We start from the raw sequence: 19,145 nt of genomic DNA on the forward strand, positions 1-19,145 counted from the left end.
GAATATATATAGAGATATACTATAGATATATACAAGAACAGAATGTACAATTAATATATATATAAAATATAGTTTTTAGAATTTTTTTATCTTTTTTAAAAAGAAATACTAATTAAATTAGTATTAGTAAATTCCTTGTAACGACTTTGCAATAAACCCGATTTGCATTCTATAATGTTTTAAATGAATTATTTTTCCCCAGGAGTGTCTGGCCTGAGTGTTCACGTCTCCGGTCAGATCGCTCTGCGTGCGGCCGTGTACTTTGTCGGGACGACAATCATTGCTGTGAGCATAGGTAAGAGATTGTGAAATTAAATTACATTTTTTAAAGTGCACATTCCTGTAGACAGTGATATACATATTGAACAGATATAACTTAAAAACATTTAAATCCTGAAGTCCCTTTTGTGTTTTACTTGTATTTGTGTGATTATACTTTTTTTATTTACTCCTGTTTATTGATAACCACCAGGAAGTAATATTTCGTACATTTTTATTAAAGGAATTACAAATGTTTAGACTAAAAAAGGACATTATTGATCCATGTGTGTTTTGGTTTAATATTCATGTTCTATTACTTTTCATGGTATTATTACTAGAAAAGGCTTTCACAGATCAAAAAATACTCTTAATAATGTACCAGTTGAGTTTTTAATTTATTTGTATACTGTGTCAACAACGTTGTGACTTAAAGGGGACATATCATGCAAAATGCACCTTTGTACGTCTTTTATACATGAATAAGTGTCCCCGGTGTGTTAGGGAACTCACCAAGTGTCAGAAAAAAGAACCCTCTCTCTTTTCCTCCATACCAAAAATCTCTAAAAATGGGGCTTTAACGGATCTGATACAGACTGATACAGATTTAAAAATAGTCTGACGTCAGTGACGAGGAGCTCCGCCTATATGGCCAACTCTCCACCAATCAGGGGAATGAGAGGTTGCCGTGGCATGGTAACAGCATGGTAACATGATGCTCGTAACTCGGCCCCCTCCTTTTTAGGGGGGCGTGGTCAGCTGCATCGCATGCAAAGGAGGGGGTGGAGGAGTGCAAAATAGAGCGAAATGAGGCATGGCTAAAATGCATGATCTGTTTGGTATTTTGAAAAAGAAAACGTATAAATATACCTTATATAGGTATGGCCCTACAATATATTATTCAAATAGAGCATGATAGGTCTCCTTTAAACCTGTTTAAATATCATCATGCCTAAATTTGAATTTGTGCTGCAGGGTTATTCTTGGTGCTGACGGTCCAGCCTGGAGCCGCCTACACTGTCGAGAAGGAGGAGACAGAGCAGGAAACTTTCTCCACCATCGACGCCTTGCTGGATCTTGTGAGGTGAGAAAAAAGCGACATTATATCTGACGTTCTAGCATTTAAAAGATAATTGATGTTTTCATGCATCAATTTCATCATGGCAGGGAATAATGTTTGACTATTCTGCGTGTTATCCCTTAAATGGGCTAGCCTATCGCATATCACACATATTTTGGAAAGTCATGCATTGCTATTTTCTATATTACACCCATAATATACTGTTATTACACCCATATTACACATGAATACAACCCTATTACACCGTAATTGTACCCATACTACTCCAATATTACACCTATGTAACAGTTACAACATTTGTACACCCTTATTACAACTGCATTGCACCCACAATACTGTATATACCAGTGTAACATGGTTATTACACCCATGTAACACCATTGCTGGTATTACACTGTAGTTACATGGTTACTACACCAATTTAACACATGGACACAGCCTGTTAAATGACTCTTTCCCCAAGGATACAGAAACCATTTAAGGGTTAAATATGGATTGATTCAAGAAAAGCCAGTAGGATGTAGTATACAATGCATTTTAAGTTACAGTTACACCTTTTCCTTTCAACGAGAACACCTGCTTTCAGGCTCTGCCCACCAAGAATAACATTGTAGAAAAATGACTGTCATGGTCTTCTTGCATTTTAAGGGTTGTAAGACCGCTTTTAAATAAACATACAGTTTGTATGGTTCTCACCATTGTATTAGTTTCTATAAATCAAAACAAATTAAATTGTTATTTCAAGTTTGGATTTTTTTTCAAGATATCTGAACACATGCTTCTATATACACTGAACAAAAATATAAACGCAACACTTTTGTTTTTGCTCCCATTTTTCATGAGATGAACTCAAAGATCTAAAACATTTTCTATATACACAAAATAACCATTTCTCTCAAATATTGTTCACAAATCTGAAAAATTCTGTGATAGTGAGCACTTCTCCTTTGCCGAGATAATCCATCCCACCTCACAGGTGTGGCATATCAAGATGCTGATTAGACAGCATGATTATTGTACAGGTGTGCCTTAGGCTGGCCACAATAAAAGGTCACTCTGAAACGTGCATTTCTGCTTTATTGGGGGGGTCTGAAAACCAGTCAGTATCTGGTGTGAGGGGTAGGATTAGGGTTAGGGTAATGTTGTGAATCGAGTGGCCTGTGTTCGTCGTCCATAACATACGCCTGCCCATACCATAACCCCACCACCACCATGGGCCACTCAATTCACAACATTACCCTACCCCTAACCCTACCCCTACCCCTCACACCAGATACTGACTGGTTTTCGGACCCCCCCAATAAAGCAAAAATGCACGTTTCAGAGTGGCCTTTTATTGTGGCCAGCCTAAGGCACACCTGTGCAATAATCATGCTGTCTTCAGATTTGTGAACAATATTTGAGAGAAATGGTTATTTTGTGTATAGAGAAAATGTTTTAGATCTTTGAGTTCATCTCATGAAAAATGGGAACAAAAACAAAAGTGTTGCGTTTATATTTTTGTTCAGTGTAGAATAGAACAGCCTCGTCTTGTATTTGAAAAGGTATATGCAGTTAAAACCACCAAAGAGCTCATAGCTCATAAAATAAGAAGAAAACACTGATTTTTTTATTGAGAAAAAAAGAAAAAAAAAGAAGAAATGTAAGTACATAAAAAGTACTATCATTATTGACACCATAGGGAGTCCCAAATCATTAATTTATCAGCTGGTTAATTAAGTGTTACAAGCAGGAATATGCACAAAACATTGATTATTCCTTTTTTATTTCTAGAAACCTGTTGCCAAAGAGTATCATCCAGGCTTGCTACGAGCAGGTGTGTTTCTTTTTTCTTTCAGATATAATACGCCATCCATTTCTTGGCTTTCCTGTGAAGTGTAACATTTTCTTTTCTTTTCTCAGTACAAGACCAAGAAGCTGCAGTTTGTAGTTCACACAATGGAGCCGAACTCTAGCGTGCAAACGGTATATTGTTTTCCCTCAACACTGTAAAGATTATTTTGGATGATATACACAGTTTCTTTTGCTGTTTTACCACTTCTTGTTTCAGAACACTACAATGGTTCGGCTGGAAGGTCACTATGTGGAAGGAGTGAACACGCTGGGCCTGATCACATGCTCCTTCTTCCTCGGAGTGACCCTGAACAAGATGGGGGAGAAAGGAAAGATCTTAGTGGAGTTCTTCACCATTCTCCAAGCAACCACCAAATACATTGTCAACATGGTCTTGTGGTAAAGTGAAGCAGCACACTCCCTAACTAATCCTAACCCTAAAAGCTAAGACTCACATCACTTTACCCGCGCATGTTTGACCGCGGCATCATTTTCTGGCTAAGCTACCATCGTAGCTGCTCAGTCCACACTCACAATAACATCATGCAGACAAAAATATAGCAGCAAATGAATTCGCCGTGCCATAGACCGTCTGTAGTTTGTAGATTTATAAACACAGATTTTTGTCCCAGTTTTGTTTTGGTTCCCTGATTCAATTCCTGGGCCGATTTCCCGTCTATCTGCATATTTGTGAATGCACCTAGCCCTAAACCCTAAACCCTACAGATAAACATTTTTTAGTATACCACCCTTTTAGAAATGTTTTGAAAATCAGGCATTATCTTAAATATGCGTTTGCATAGATTTCCAGAACAGAAATCAGAATTTTGGATAAAGCCAGGTTCAGTAAAATATTTCATTTAAGGGCAATACACATTATTACACATTAAATCAGAGAATACAGCTGTGAAATAAATATACAAATTAAGATATGAATGAAACTGGAAAGGTTGGTGTTTGCGTCTGATGTAGAGATTTTTGGCTTGGAGAATGAGAAAAACAAATCATTTTGAGAAAGTGGCATTTAAAGATATGTATTATAGAATTCCTACGTTTTTCAAGACACTATGATTTTTACAGATGCAAATAGACACATTTAGTCAAATAAACACCTAAATGTATATTCTGTGTGTTTTTCTTTCATATCATCTAAAAGAAGATGTGGTATTGAATAGGGGTGTAACGGTTCACAGAAGTCACGGTTCGGTTCATACCTCGGTTTGGGGGTCACGGTTCGGTACAACAAGGAAAAGCAAAAAAAAGTCCCAAATGCATAATTTTGTTGCTGTTATTTATTTTTAACAGTAGTGCAAGTTTTGGTATGAAAATAAGGAACTCTAACATTTGGAATCATTAACTGTATTACACAGTTACAAACAGACTACAAACAGTAACACACACACACTCAGATGGCCATATTATTTATAATGGCTGATGTCAAACAAAAAGGTTAAATAAGCTATACAACTAAAAAGAATGTCTTGAAAATATTAAAATAAATAATAAGAAAGTGTTTCAATCACAATCAATAAAAGGCAATACAGAACTGTATAACATATCCTGGGGCCTATACTACGAAGCTGGTTCAACCTAACCTGGATATGTTTGAGTTAGCCGGTTGGCCTAATCCAAAACATACGCGCTCTCGCTAAACTGTACTACGACGCTGGTTATCAAGTGGATCGCTCAAGCCAGCCGTGTCCTATCTAGTTAGGTGCGCGTTCACATGAAAGGGGTGGTATTTGGAGCATTCGACCAATCACAGACATGGAGAAGCGCACTGACAGCGCAGCGTCATACTTCCTGAATGAAAAGTGAACTTTAATACTAGTCAAAAATGAAGAAGTTAAACTTTAAACATCCATGACTTAAACACTTTATCCAGGATCAAAGCCACATAGCTGCACCTGCAAGGTGAATACAGCTGGCAAAAGAAAAAGTGTTTGAATGCGTACATTAACAGGTTTATGATATCACTGCTCCGTCTAAAACACGATCTAACTTTAATTACATTTGTCTCGAGTGTTTCGTCAACTTAATGTGTTGCTTAAAATAATACTTCTGCATACAGTATGTGACACTGTGAGTGTTGCAAGGCCAGATACGGCTCAGCTGACTCAGATAAGGAAATATATGATACATTATGAAGTGATATGCCGCGGACTGTACTTAATGTTACTCTGATCCGGTTACTTATGTTGTGGCAGATATTTAAGTAAGCTTTGTTAACGCTAATGTTATAATAGTCAGATTGCTCTGAAGATGGGAGGTGATATTCTATTAATGTTCATGTTCACACAGTCGGTGATTTTTGCCGGCCGTCTTTCCTGCGACAGCAGCTTTTCTGTATTTCCTTTCTCCTGTAATATGACTTGATCCCTTAAACTCCGCACACTGAGCTCTGATTGGTCAGCAGGCAGTGCTTTCACTGAGTTGAGCTCTTAGCCTGCAACCTAACCTGGTCCCGACCAGGTTAGCCGCTAAGCACAAGTTACCATGGAGATCTCGCCTGCTAAAAAGAGAACCAGCTTCGTAGGACCGGAAAGCCGGAGTTTCCCCTGAATTTAGCCGGCTAAGCGAAAATCCTGCTTCGTAGTATACCCCCCTGATGTCAAAATATAAAATAAATACAATGATAAATATATAACAAAATATAATCTGTACCTTTAGGAGCAATGTCTAACATGTGTAATTAACTTGTGAGTGTGTGAGGCCATTATGCCTAAATAAAGGTACTCAAGCTTTACTCTATTTTCAAGTTTTTCTTCAAAAAGATGAGTTTGTCTACGTTGTCAGTAGTGAGGGCAGATCTGTTGGCGGTAACTATGTCACCTGCCGTCGAGAAAATCCTCTCGCTGGGGACTAAGACTGACTCGGATGTGATTGAGCATGTTTGACGTGTTACCACTAGCATACCGCACCGCTGTCGAACAACGCCGACACACCGTCCTCGTCCGATCCACAACTCACACCCCATCATTGTTGTAGTCCACAGGGAACCCGAAATGTTCCCACACACCTGATTTAAAAGAAGCAGGTGGGTCTTCTAGCTCCTGAGTGTTGTGTGGACTCGCCATAGCTACTAACTTTTCTTCTTCATATATTGTGTTCGTTTTGTTGTGTTTTGTGCATGTGCCGAACCGTGACGGTACGGGACGAATACGGATACCGTTACACCCCTAGTATTGAAACAAAATAGCCCAAAATCTCAAAGTTTTTCTTCCCTCTACCCGAATAAAATACACAAGACACAATGTATTGAAGTATTCCGCTCTTTTAATTGTATTTCTTGTATTTCCTCCAGGTACCTGCCATTTGGAGTGCTCTTTATGATTGCGAGCAATGTTGTCGAGGCTCGTGACTGGGAAACCACCCGCAAACTGGGAATGTTCATGGTTATAGTTCTTATTGGGTATATATATATTCTTTTTTCAATAATCTTTGTAGTCAGTCAACACATGCAACAGAATAAACAGTGCCAGTGTAAATAATGACTGAAAAGGCACAAGCAGAAGGATTATGGGTTATCTTTGCCTATTCTTCATTCTCATCAATTGAAGTTACCCCACTAAATAAACATTAGAAAACTAAATAAAAAACAAGTGTTACTCACAAAATAAGCAATGTGCAAAATAATGTAAGACAATAAATTACAACATAGTCAGTCTATATTAAAAAAACAGTTTAGTGTGCTTTTTGTCTCTTTTTTGGCAAACAATTACTAATAAACTAGAGCATCTTTAACCATGATTTTGTGTGGCCAAGGATTTAAGAGGCACTGTATCGTTTTACATGTTATTATCAAGTGTGTTTTACTACAATGTTATCAATTGTATTAGTGTTTCATTACCATTTTAACAATATTGTAATTTCTTAACCTGTTGTTATCATGTGACTATTATAAACATGATAATAATATTGTATTTTTTTATATGTTATCGTCATGTGTCTTTTATCAACATTATATCAATATTGGATTTTTATTGGATGATATGTTTGTATTAGCATGATATCAATGTTATTATCACGTGTGCTTTCTTAACATGATATCAATCTTTCCTTTTTGAAATGTCAGGGTTATCGTCGATCCCCGTACATGGTGACATGGTGTTTGTGTTCAATGTGCACATTGTGCACTTGTGTGTTTCAGCCTCGTCCTCCAGGCCTTCATTGTCCTGCCGACGATTTATTTCCTGGCTGTGAGGCGGAACCCCTTTCAGGTCTACCGCGGGGTTTCAACAGCCTTACTGACCGCGTTGCTCATCTCCTCCAGGTAACAGGACATTCATACCTCTGTGATCCTCACCAGTCATTATTTTAGCATTTATTTTCAAAGCTGCAAAAGAGGATTGTAATTCCATGCTGTGGTGGAATAAGTACTCATTACAATAAAAAAATATATTACAATAAATAGTCCAAAAATTGAAATGTAAGTAAACTATAAAAGCACAAAACTATCAAGGTAGTTTAAAGGAAGGCTCCAGTCATTAGATAGTTAATCAAAACTTCAGTATTTAGTGAAACATTATGTTTAAACCATACCCTGAAGAAATCAGCGATATTCCCCAGTAAATAATGATTTTATAGCTCTTTTTTATCAAAACCTGTATATTCCGTCAGGCAGCTGCCATTTTGGCCATTTTCAGTAGTCACATGATCCGAAAAACTAGGTCGTGACGTCATCTATGCGTTCACTTTGTAAACACACCACGAAAACATGGCGGAGTATTTGAGTTCGGACTCGTCAGCCGAGGAAGAAGTTTAGAAAAATAAAGTCCAGGCGGACTTACTTTGAATTATCACTATAGGTATTCATTCCATCCAAATACAACTGTAAAAAAAAAAAAAAAAACATACTCTGTTATCCTCTTAGGCCCCACGGACCCGGTTCCGGGGCCGAAATCGCGTCATTTGCAGGAAACAACGTCTAAGGAACCTTAATATTTAATAAACTATGAATATTTGATATCCATATAACGGGAAAAAAACTAATTTAACTGATTTTTTTCTTAAAAAAAAACACACAATGCTAATAGTGAGTCTCTGAATTAGCCCCGAGCGAAAAATGCTAACCTATTACTGCACCGAAAATCACTCCTAGCTCCCTTATTACTTATCCTAGCTGCACATCCAACACATCGTTTATGATCATAAAGACACAGAATCTAACGGTGCTCACCTCAACACTGAAAGATACAAACTTGCGACGTTATCAACAAAAACGTACATCAAAACAAGTGGCGCTAGGTACTAACATGCGCTAGGCTAACATGGCTTACCTTGGTCTTTGTCTGGTCTAAACTGGTCTTCAATGGCATTACAACGATAAAAACGATGATGTAGTTAATCCATAGGTTAATATCCAATGTGACTGTGTCCCCTTTGAAATGTTCTGATAATCTATAAGCAATAAAACTGCAATTCCGTTATCTGCTGTCAGCTCTGTGCTCCGTGCGCTCTGGGTCCTGCAATTCCTGCTTCCTTATGTAGTAAACAATAAGTAAAGTCTGCTGCGTAAGGTGCTTACACTGGCTGGCATTGGCAGTGCACTGCATCCCCATTAAGTAATGGTTGATTAATAAATCCCATTTTATGTTTCATCATACTCTCAGAGTAGTCGTCCGGAAACTTGAAATGTTCGCTGCATACATGCGCCTGTGGATCTTTCGGTTCGGGCCGAGCACATTTCGCTAGCCACTGCCTCCGAACGTACTTCCTACGCTTACCCGTTGGCAATAGATGGAACCGAGCATTCCGTGGATTGTTCCTATCCGAATTGTGGCAATGTTTCGCGATACAATGAGGCATATTTCTATAGAATTGAGAGAGTAACTCAAGTAAACAACATGAACAAAGCACATACGTCAATTTGTCCTCGACACCAAACGCATAGTTCACGTCACTTCCGGTAAAATAAGTCATGTGACTCGTCAAAATGGCGCCAACCACAGGGTTGATGTTATTTCGGTAATTAATCAGTTTAAAATCACTGATAACGTCATCGGATAAAAAAAAAAAAAAAAGACTGGCAGAGACTGGTCTGTTTTATCGGATGATAATTATTTAAAAATGTGTGTCATGAGCATTCCCTCCCTTTAAAGGTCTCCTATCATGCAAAATGCACTTTTTGATGTCTTTTATACATACCATATGTGTCCCCTGTGTGTCGGGGAACTCACAAAGTGTCAGAAAACAAAACCTTCTCTCTTTTCCTCCGTACCCAAATCTCTAAAAATGGGGGTACAGATTTGCTGCCGATATGACGTAATATCTTAATAAAGGTTTATCTTCATCTACATATCAGAAATGTGGGCTGGCTTTACGGCCACGGCCCTATCAGAAACGTTGCTATCAGAAACAATGCCCGACGTGTTTTGGACATAATATGGTCTTTGTTTACATTAGTAAGCATCGCTAACACTCAGAGCTAACCTGTACTGGAAAGAGTATGTGTAAAAAAGCAGGATATAAAAAGGCAGTGGCGGTTCTAGACCAATTTGACTCGGGGGGCCAGGCTGGGGCCAGTTATTTTCTGATGGGGGCACAATAAATGCAGGACGAAAAAGGCAAAGACAGTATGAAGTAATTGCGGATAAAAAACCAATGCAATACAGTTATTGGTATTTGTTTCAGTACACATATTTATTTCAGATACAGGGTTCGTACGGGTGCTGGAAATCCTGGAAAATGCTTGAAATTGTACGAGGTGTTTTCAAGGTTTGAAAAGTTTTTGAATTTTGGGAATGGTGCTTGAATTTGGGATAAAGTGCTTGAAATTGTACATGCTTTACTTCGCGTTTTAGATTAAAAGAAAAAGAAAAAAGTCGGAGCGAGCTTAATTGCTTTGCTTTTACATAAAACAGCTCCGCTCCGGCCTTCCCGCGCTATGCGCGTGACCGGCAAGGGTTTTTGTTACGTGTGACCTGGGCATTCTGATGAGAGTGATAGATGACAGTAGTATACCAGGAGGTTGCAGTTTCAACGAGCGTTGGCCAGCAGAAGACAAGCCATGGCTAAGACGAGGATCAAGCCCACGAGTAGCCTCCTGCAAAGTGTGCAAAAAAAAATAACGATGGGAGAGTCTGCGCTGACAAGCCACATGAAAAGTACACCGTAGAGCATTTTAGATTAGGCTAACGGACCGGTGCATGTTACGTTTGTCCCTTCTCTTGCGTTAGGGCATACCCCCCATGCTATTTTCGGTCAAAATTGACCGGTGTGTTTTGCACAGTGATATCTCTGGAACCCCTTATCCAATTTTGATGGTTGACATCTCATTTGAACAGTCAAATCAAGTAGAATCAAGGGATGACAGACACCAGGGGTGAATTTCATATTATTTTTGGCAGTAAGTTCAAAGATAGTGCTTATTTTACATTACTGTATATTATAAAAATGCTTGCCATGTAGGCTGTGTTTACTGGAGATGGAAATGATTTAGTTAGTGTTGTAGCTGAGATTCTTCCCGTTCCAATGATGTATGGGATGTATTGATTTGATACAAGCAAGCCAGTGTTTCATATCATGGTCCGGACCCACCGGTGGGCCTATCAAGTTCAGCATTCACTGTGATGAATATAAAATAAGACACTGATACTGTTTTCTTCAATGAACATTTATTGAAAGAGAAATATACCATAACAGAACGTGTGTGTGTGTGTGTGTGTGTGTGTGTGTGTGTGTGTGTGTGTGTGTGTGTGTGTGTGTGTGTGTGTGTGTGTGTGTGTGTGTGTGTGTGTGTGTGTGTGTGTGTGTGTTCACGCACATAGTTGGCAATGCAAAATTGTGGAATGTCACCTCAGGCTCCTCTCCCTCAGTCAGCCGCCTCTCCCTCAGTCAGGGGCCTCTCCCTCAGTCAGGGGCCTCTCCCTCAGTCAGGGGCCTCTCCCTCAGTCAGGGGCCTCTCCCTCAGGTGCCTCTTCCTGGTCTGTTGTAGGCTCATCGTCTGGATCGCTGTTGTCTTCCATTTCTGAGACATCTTCCTCTATCTCCTCTTCATCTGGTTCAATCTCCTCTTCATCTGGTTCAAAAATGTGTCCAGAGCCCCTCGTACAGAAAATCGTCTAATCGGTCGCCTGCTCATTGTGTCAATGAGTCAAATGTGAGCAAGGCACAAATATAACTGCTTGAGAGCCAGTAAGGGAGGCGCATTTAGTGCGAGAAAGTGAGAGGTTTGTGTTTCTCGAGGGGCACAGAGCTCGCACCTGTGAGAATACATTGATTGTATTATACAGCGCGAGAAAGGGAGAAGTTCCCGTAACGTGTGTGTGTGTGTGTGTATATATAGACGTTTTCCATCTGCAGGATGAACATAATACACTCATACCCATTCATTTTCTATGGCGGTCAAATCTTACCGAAAACATCAAGGGTGTTTCACTGTTGAATAAATCACTCAAAATTCAATGCAAGTGGTGATCATCAAGTGTATATGTTCAGAGGCCTAGTGTGGAGGATAATATATGGTATTGAGGCAATTGGATGAAAAACACAATATTTATGATTAAAATAAAAGTCATTCGGTCACTTTTGACCCGAAACGCAAGAGAAGGGTTAAGCTAACGTTAGCAAGCTGAATAGCGAACTCGATGAGGGATAATAATAATTGCAGGGGACAATCATTTCAGAGGAGCGCACCTATGTTATGTGCGTTACAGTCGCCATCCTGTGGTGTTCAGAGGATGAAGCACTCACTGTTGTAATTCAACCCAGTTTCACGGCATTTCGTGTTATAGTCACGAAATATAATCTATTGATTAGACACAGAGCGATTTTAAAAGCAATGTGTTTCTACTGGTAGTATGTTTCGTGCCTAAACCAAATGTGACTTGTTCTATCGAAATCAGTCACATTGACCCGAAGACACATTTTTGTTTGTATTACTGGTCTGGGGGAAGCTCGCGAGTGTTTGTGTGTATTGTGTTTGTGTACCGGGGAAACACTCACAAGAAACACCGGCTATTGTTATGCCTGCTGTGACGTTAAATTACTCCATTCTCCGCTTGTAATTATGCCGTTACAAGCTTCAAAGTTGTATTTATCATCTGAATTTGCCGAAACAAGTTTAATATTCTGAAAGCCAATACTTTGTTTATTTGAAAACAGATGAAAACAAAAACAAACAAAAGTTATCTATGATTACTATACGCCATTACTTAATAATTTCAGCGGAGGGAGGGGAAGCGGCGCTGCCGAAGAGCAGGGTACGAATTGAGAGGTGCCTCTTTTTCCCTTTACAAGCTTCAAAAATGTATTTATCATGAGATTTGGCAAAAACAGTTTCATATTCTGAAAGCCAAGACTTTGTTTATTTAAAAACACCCGAATCCTGAAAAACTAGTTATTTTACACAAATACACGTTTATTTTTGAGCCATTGCGACTTTTGACTGATTTCGATAGAGCGGGTCACAAATAATAACAAATTAGAAGGAAACAAATATATACAGATTTCAGTATTCTGAGCCCCATTTATTTTCCTCACAGACGGCAAAAAAAGCCAGACATTATACGATTTAAAATAAAAACAATAATCGTGGCTTGATATTGAGTAAGAAAATGTTTTTATGAACCCCACAGCTTCCGGTCTTCCAAGACCCAACCTGATAAAAAGACGCAGGCACGAAACATACTACCAATAGAAATACATTGCTTTTAAAATCGTTCTGTTTGACACAGGAAAAAAAAGGGGAAAAACGTGTTGGTGAACACGAATCAATAGATTACATTTATTTCGTGACAATAACACGAAATGCGGTGAGACTTGGTTGCGTAATTAGACCTTAGCTTGTTAGTATGTTGTTATAAATTATAAACTGAGGATTTGACCGCGTCGCAATGGTTGATACTTTTTGAAACAGGATTTTATATAAAATCTTGAAGTATTATACAAGTAAAACTACATTTTGCTTTAATCCCATGTAATTGTAGAATGAACACAGTCTTCCTTTGAAGATGTATAAATCAGATGTCTTGAGTAGTCAACATTACCTACAAATCATTGTACACATTTGTAAATATTAGTTACCTTTGTGAGTCTATTTTTATGCAGCTCTGCGTGATTTTGTGGCTACAATTCAGGCTAATACGCTACCAGAGGTGGAATAAGTACTCAGATATTGTACTTGAGTAAAAGTAGAAGTACTGTGGGAATTGCCCACAGTATTGAGTATGTACTTCGCTTTGGATAAAAGCGTCTAACAAGTAACATGTAATGTAATGTAGTGAAAGTAGAAGTACTCAGATGTTGTACTTGAGTAAAAGTAGAAGTACTCAGATGTTGTACTTGAGTAAAAGTAGAAGTACTCAGATCTTGTACTTGAGTAAAAGTAGAAGTACCAGAGTGTAGGAATACTCTGTTACAGTAAAAGTCCTGAATTCAAAATGTTCCTCAAGTAAAAGTAGAAAAGTGTTATCATCAAAATATAGTGAAAGTAGCGACAGTAAAAGTAGTCATTGTGCAGATTGGTCCATTTCAGAATACTATATATGATATGTTTTATAATGATTGATCATGAAAGTGTTCTCAAAGCTGGTAAAGGTGCAGCTAGTTTGAATGACTTTGTATACTGCAGGGTAGCTGGTGGATTTACTCCAGGTGGAACTAAAGTCTGATTCAACACTTGACTATATTTCACATCATTCATCCACATCTGTAAAGTAACTAAAGGTATTAAATACATGTAGTGGAGTAAAAGTACACCATTTACCTCTGACTTATGTTTACTGCCAACCTAAAAGTACCTCAAAAATAGTCATCAATAATGTATTGAAAAGTTATTTGGCTGATTGTTTTATATTGGCTCAGCCAGGTTATATGGGAGGTCAAGTCTACGTTCAAATGGGACACTCATTTTGAAATATTAAACTTAGTTTTCTTTTCTTTAATTTTTCGTCCTCATGTAGAATGCGATTATGAAACACACATTTGGTTGTTTAAAGAACATCTGATTTAATGTGAGGTAGGGAAATAATAATTTGAGTATAAGTATGTGCATATAAATATGTAATTTACAACAGCTGTAAGATGCTTGAAAAGCTTGAAAATGCACCTTGAAAATGCTTGAAAAGTGCTTGAATTTGACTTTGGAAAAGGTGTAAGAACCCTGCAGATACTTATATTCACAGTTTTTAGTTTCAGTAACAGAATCATTCCAATGACAGTATTTGTTTCAGCAACTTCGTTACAATTTAACATTCAATTACTCAAAATAAAACGCATTAGGCCTACTGTTAACTTAGCTTAAGTTATAGTAAATGTTTTGCACTAACACCATATCATATTTATATATATATTTATAAATAAAGTCAATGAACAGTTAAATCTCTACTGTACGGGTGTCCGCCTATTCCGTCAGCCAATAAATTGTTTAATCATAAACTTTTCATTTTTAGGGGGGCCACAAGGGGGTTCAGAGTCAGTGTTACATACATAAAAAAACATTTTAATGGCCAAACTATTCTACAATTTAGGATTTTCCAGAGAGGGTTATTTGTGAATATACGACCCTCCGGAGCGTTTGCAATTGCCGCAAATTGTTGTTTCTTTCACGACCACTAGAGGTGCTAAACTTTAAAAACGTGACTATAGTTCGTAATAAGCTGCTGAACAATCGACCTATTTGGTCGTATGAGTTGGAGGACTTGTTGATTGTAACACATAATCACTGATGTTCCGCTGTAACGGTGGTGGTTCTTATTATACATCCATGTGGTGGACTCATTAGAACAGAGTGAGCGTGCTGACCAATCAGAGCACAGTGGGCTCATAGGGGGGCAGGAGCTCCAACAAGCTGTTTAGGACAGAGAGTGAATACATATAGATGCTGTATGAGAAACCAATGTGATTTTGGAACATTGAACAATGTAAATCCATTCTAGTAGACCTCAACAATGGAATTATGATCGGTAGAAATGGCCATGCCATGGCACCTTAGTAATGTACTTTCCACCTCTTTTATGAACTGAAAAGTGTGTGTTGTGTCTTCCAGCTCCGCCACGCTGCCACTCACTCTGCGATGCTGTGTGGAGAAAATCAAAATGGACTACAGGATCGCGCGCTTCATGCTGCCCATTGGGACCAACGTGAACATGGATGGAAGCGCCCTTTACGAGGTGATCGCGGCCCGTTTTCATCGCCCAGCTGAACGACATCCATCTGGACGTCAGCCAGCTTATCACCCTTGCGTAGGGTGGCAGTTATTGAATCTCTCTCTAGATTAAGTATTTTCAAACTTTACAGAACAATGACTGCAGAAGAACCTTTTGTCACAATTGGAATCTGGTTATTGATGTTTATACGTCCACGCAACTAGTTTAGGGTATTGTTGCAAAACCTAAACATAGAAAGAGATAATACAAATATAGAAAGAAAAACATTTATAAAAATAAATATTGAATAGAATAAGGTTGGAATAAAAACATGCGAAAATAAAATATATGCAATATATTTGAATTAAAATGAAAGAGCTGCATGAAAAAAATAAAATACAATAAAAATATTTACAATATATTTAATTTATATGACAGAGCTTTTATAAGTGGCACTTTTTTGTAGAAATATGCAAAACTGTCCAACCAATGTGCAAACGTTCACACTATGAACAATAGAATATTTATATTTATGGGGAACTGGGGGATAAAAAACACTCATTCATGTTACTGTTTCTGCAGAAATCTTCCCATCTTCCAGAGTCCACCACATGTTTATATATATATTACAATTGTACTGTATAGTTTACTTATTTATTGCACCATCATGCTCCTTGCAATATCTTATTTCTTTATTTCCTTTTATGTCTTAAGCTTATGTGTGTTGAATTGTTGCAGGAGCCTGGGACATAAAGTTTCAAATCAAATCAAAGTTTATTTATTTAGCCCAATATCACAAAACACGTTTGTCTCAGTGTGCTTTACAGATTAACAAACATAGATGACGGTGTAAAATATTATTAAAATTACAAGAAAATTATAAAATACATGATAGAACGTGAAACACAAATAAAATAAATTCAAATAAAACGAGATAAAATACATCAAAAGGCAGTACAAATACAATAAAGATAATAAAATAAAATACCATAAAATGTAGTAGGACAAACAAAGGGTATCTCGAACCAGCTCTAACTATAGGCTTTATTGAAAAAGGAAAGTCTTCAACACACTCTTACAATTTTGGAAACGGTCTGCCTCCTTAAACAAACCAGGAAGTTGGTAACAGAGAAAGGGATAAGATTCCTGTTTTCATTTTTTTATCATCAAAAACCCTACTAATCTGTGTGCGAATGTGTTAGAAAAATATCACATGTCACCGGCTTGAGCTTCAATATCAGGATACATGTATTTATTATCCTTGTAAGAATGGAAGTAGTCATCACATTAAGAGCATTTGGTAGAAATAGTTCCCAGAACAGTGCCCTTCACATGCTTGAGAGGGTGTATCAGTCACAAGATGGAGGAATACCGGTTCAAAGCAGTATACAATGTTTAGTATTAGATTAGCTAATACTCACGTCAGAAATGATCATGCTTGTCATATGTCTATCTCCATAGAGGCTGAATCATCATGTTAATCACATAGCTATTATGCCTAAAACAGTCCTGATGCTCTTCACATCCTGTCATGTACACAGCTACGTAGGGCCTTTGTTATCATGTGCTACTCTGATATTGAAAGAGTACATTCAGTATTTTCCCAACAGCATGTCATAAACCCTTTAAATCTCTGTGTGTGTGTTTGCCCTGCAGAGTGATGTCGGCCGTGTCCAGCCTCGGAGCGGCAGGGATCCCCGCCGAAGGAGCGGTGACCACCCTCTTCGTGCTGTCCGCCGTGGGCCTGCCGGTGAGGGAAGCCTCCATGCTGATGGTGGTGGAATGGCTGCTGTAAGTTTATCATGAGTCATACTTTATTCTCCAACGAGCTGCACTACACATCATCCCACCCACAATAGTGTATTTGGAGTATTTACATTTTTTGCTATTTTGCACTTCTATCCCAATATAATTCAGAGGTAAATCGTGTGCTTTTACTCCACAGCATGTCTTTTTTTACCTTTAGTTACTTTGCACATTTTGATTCAGGATTTGAATTATATTCAACACTTTAGTTACACCTGGAGTAACATTAACTCTGAGTCCTTCCCCCATCTCTAATTAAAGTCAGACATGGATTACTGCAGCTGTGTTTTTCTGCTTCTAATAGTCAATTGTATAAGTACGAGGTAATACATCAAACAGTATTATAGTATGGTTCTGCTTTCATAGTTTACTGCAGGGGTGTCAAACTCAATTTCATCGCGGGCCACATTAGCATTATGGTTGCACTCAAAGGGCCGGTTGTAACTATATAAATATACATATATAAATATATAATATATATATATAAAATAATGTATTATATTACATTATTGCCTCTGAATTGGATTATTATCGGATAGGGTAATAACTTCATAATTAACTACGTCTGAAAGCAGATAATTGCAAGTCTCTTCAGTGCCATGTCACAAAACGAGATGCATTGTGGGACATGTAGTTTATGGGCAACGTGCTTCTGAAAAGTGGCATGTAACCGTATAATAAACGTATTATAATCTTTGCAAGCTCTTGCGGGCCACATAAAATTAAGTCGCGGGCCGGATTTGGCCCCCGGGCCTTGAGTTTGACACCCCTGGTTTACTGTGATTCATGTCTTTCAGAGACCGCCTCAACACCGTCGTCAATGTTTTGGGAGACTGCGTTGGCTTGGCGATGATTCACCACCTGTCTGAAAAGGAACTGGCAGTTATGGACCGCGCGCATGAGGAGAGGTGATCATTTTACATGCTGTGTTTTTGCCATTCCCTTTTTTATCACAAATGTGTTTTTTATTAAAGAGTATTTAAAAAAAAAAGCATTTTGTTTTTACATGATGGAGCTTTCCCAACACTACTCTTTTTACGTAAAGCTGTACTAAGTACTGTAAAAGATACAATCAAAATAATAAAAACAACATTTTGACTTAAATGTGCTTATTCTCACATAATATACAGAAATAGGTGTGAAAATAAAATAACAGAATCTCACAAGAATAATACAATTAAAAGGTTGAAAAAATAAATAAATAAAACTACAAAAAGATAAGAGAAAAAACCAGAGCTTTGAAAAAATTAAGGTATAAAATGCAAGTATCTATTAAAAAAAGGACAACATGAAACACTGAGCAGCTGGCCCTTGATCTCTGCTCTGGATATTTCAGATTGAATGTTCAAACAAGGTCAGCCCTTCAATAAATAAATAAATACGTGAATAAATACTGTACAAGGAGCTAAACTGAACATGAACTCTGAAGTGTGTTTGTATCACTAATGGCTGTGTTGTGTTTAGTCTGAACAGGACGGCTGAAGCGGCTGCCGAGGATCACCTGAGCTCCGTGGAATCCCAGTACGCCCTGTCGGAAATAGAATAACTCCAAGAGTTCAGCAGCAGGAACAGGGATGATCCAATGATAACAAGTTGTGATATCTCTCTGAAATTTTGTTTGTGTTTTTTTATTTGGTGAAGCATATTTTGTATTTTGATAAAGTATTAGTCGTAGTAGTTGATTTTTGTCAAAGTAATGTCTTTAATAGCTCATGTTATATGAAGATATTGGTCTGATTTGATCTAATAGGTGTAGTGAATTTGCATTTAATAAAAGTTCTAATACTAATACATCCTTAACTACCATGTGGTATTAGATGTAAAAGTATTTTTTTATTGAACTTATGTAACATGTGGTAAGTGATTTTATATGGATTCAGCATGTTGTTATTGATATAATATATGTGAATAAAATGAATTTTAAACTAATTGGAAGTATATGTATGGATTTAATTGTAAATGAATATGCAAATAAACCATAAATATATATGTATATATAATATATATCAAATGAACTTGTAACATTCCTGTTAATGTAAGAAAACGTTGCTGTGTATTTATGTTTTACTTTTTAATCA

General features: G+C 37.7%; 1 protein-coding gene across 1 annotated transcript in view; it reads left to right on the forward strand.

Moving 5' to 3' along the window:
- LOC117536895 (excitatory amino acid transporter 3-like) overlaps positions 1-18,944 on the forward strand; it is a 31,439-nt gene extending 12,495 nt beyond the window's left edge. Inside the window, 12 exon segments of the mRNA XM_034201984.1 lie at positions 203-295; positions 1,234-1,342; positions 3,113-3,155; positions 3,242-3,304; positions 3,390-3,571; positions 6,477-6,584; positions 7,323-7,445; positions 15,162-15,297; positions 15,299-15,357; positions 16,918-17,052; positions 17,865-17,975; positions 18,532-18,944. Coding sequence (XP_034057875.1) covers positions 203-295; positions 1,234-1,342; positions 3,113-3,155; positions 3,242-3,304; positions 3,390-3,571; positions 6,477-6,584; positions 7,323-7,445; positions 15,162-15,297; positions 15,299-15,357; positions 16,918-17,052; positions 17,865-17,975; positions 18,532-18,613 — 1,244 coding nt within the window. The 3' untranslated portion in view covers positions 18,614-18,944.
- Positions 18,945-19,145: the final 201 nt, after the last annotated feature.

This window comes from Gymnodraco acuticeps, unplaced genomic scaffold (assembly GCF_902827175.1).
Source record: "Gymnodraco acuticeps unplaced genomic scaffold, fGymAcu1.1, whole genome shotgun sequence".
In the NCBI taxonomy this organism is placed as follows: domain Eukaryota; kingdom Metazoa; phylum Chordata; class Actinopteri; order Perciformes; family Bathydraconidae; genus Gymnodraco; species Gymnodraco acuticeps.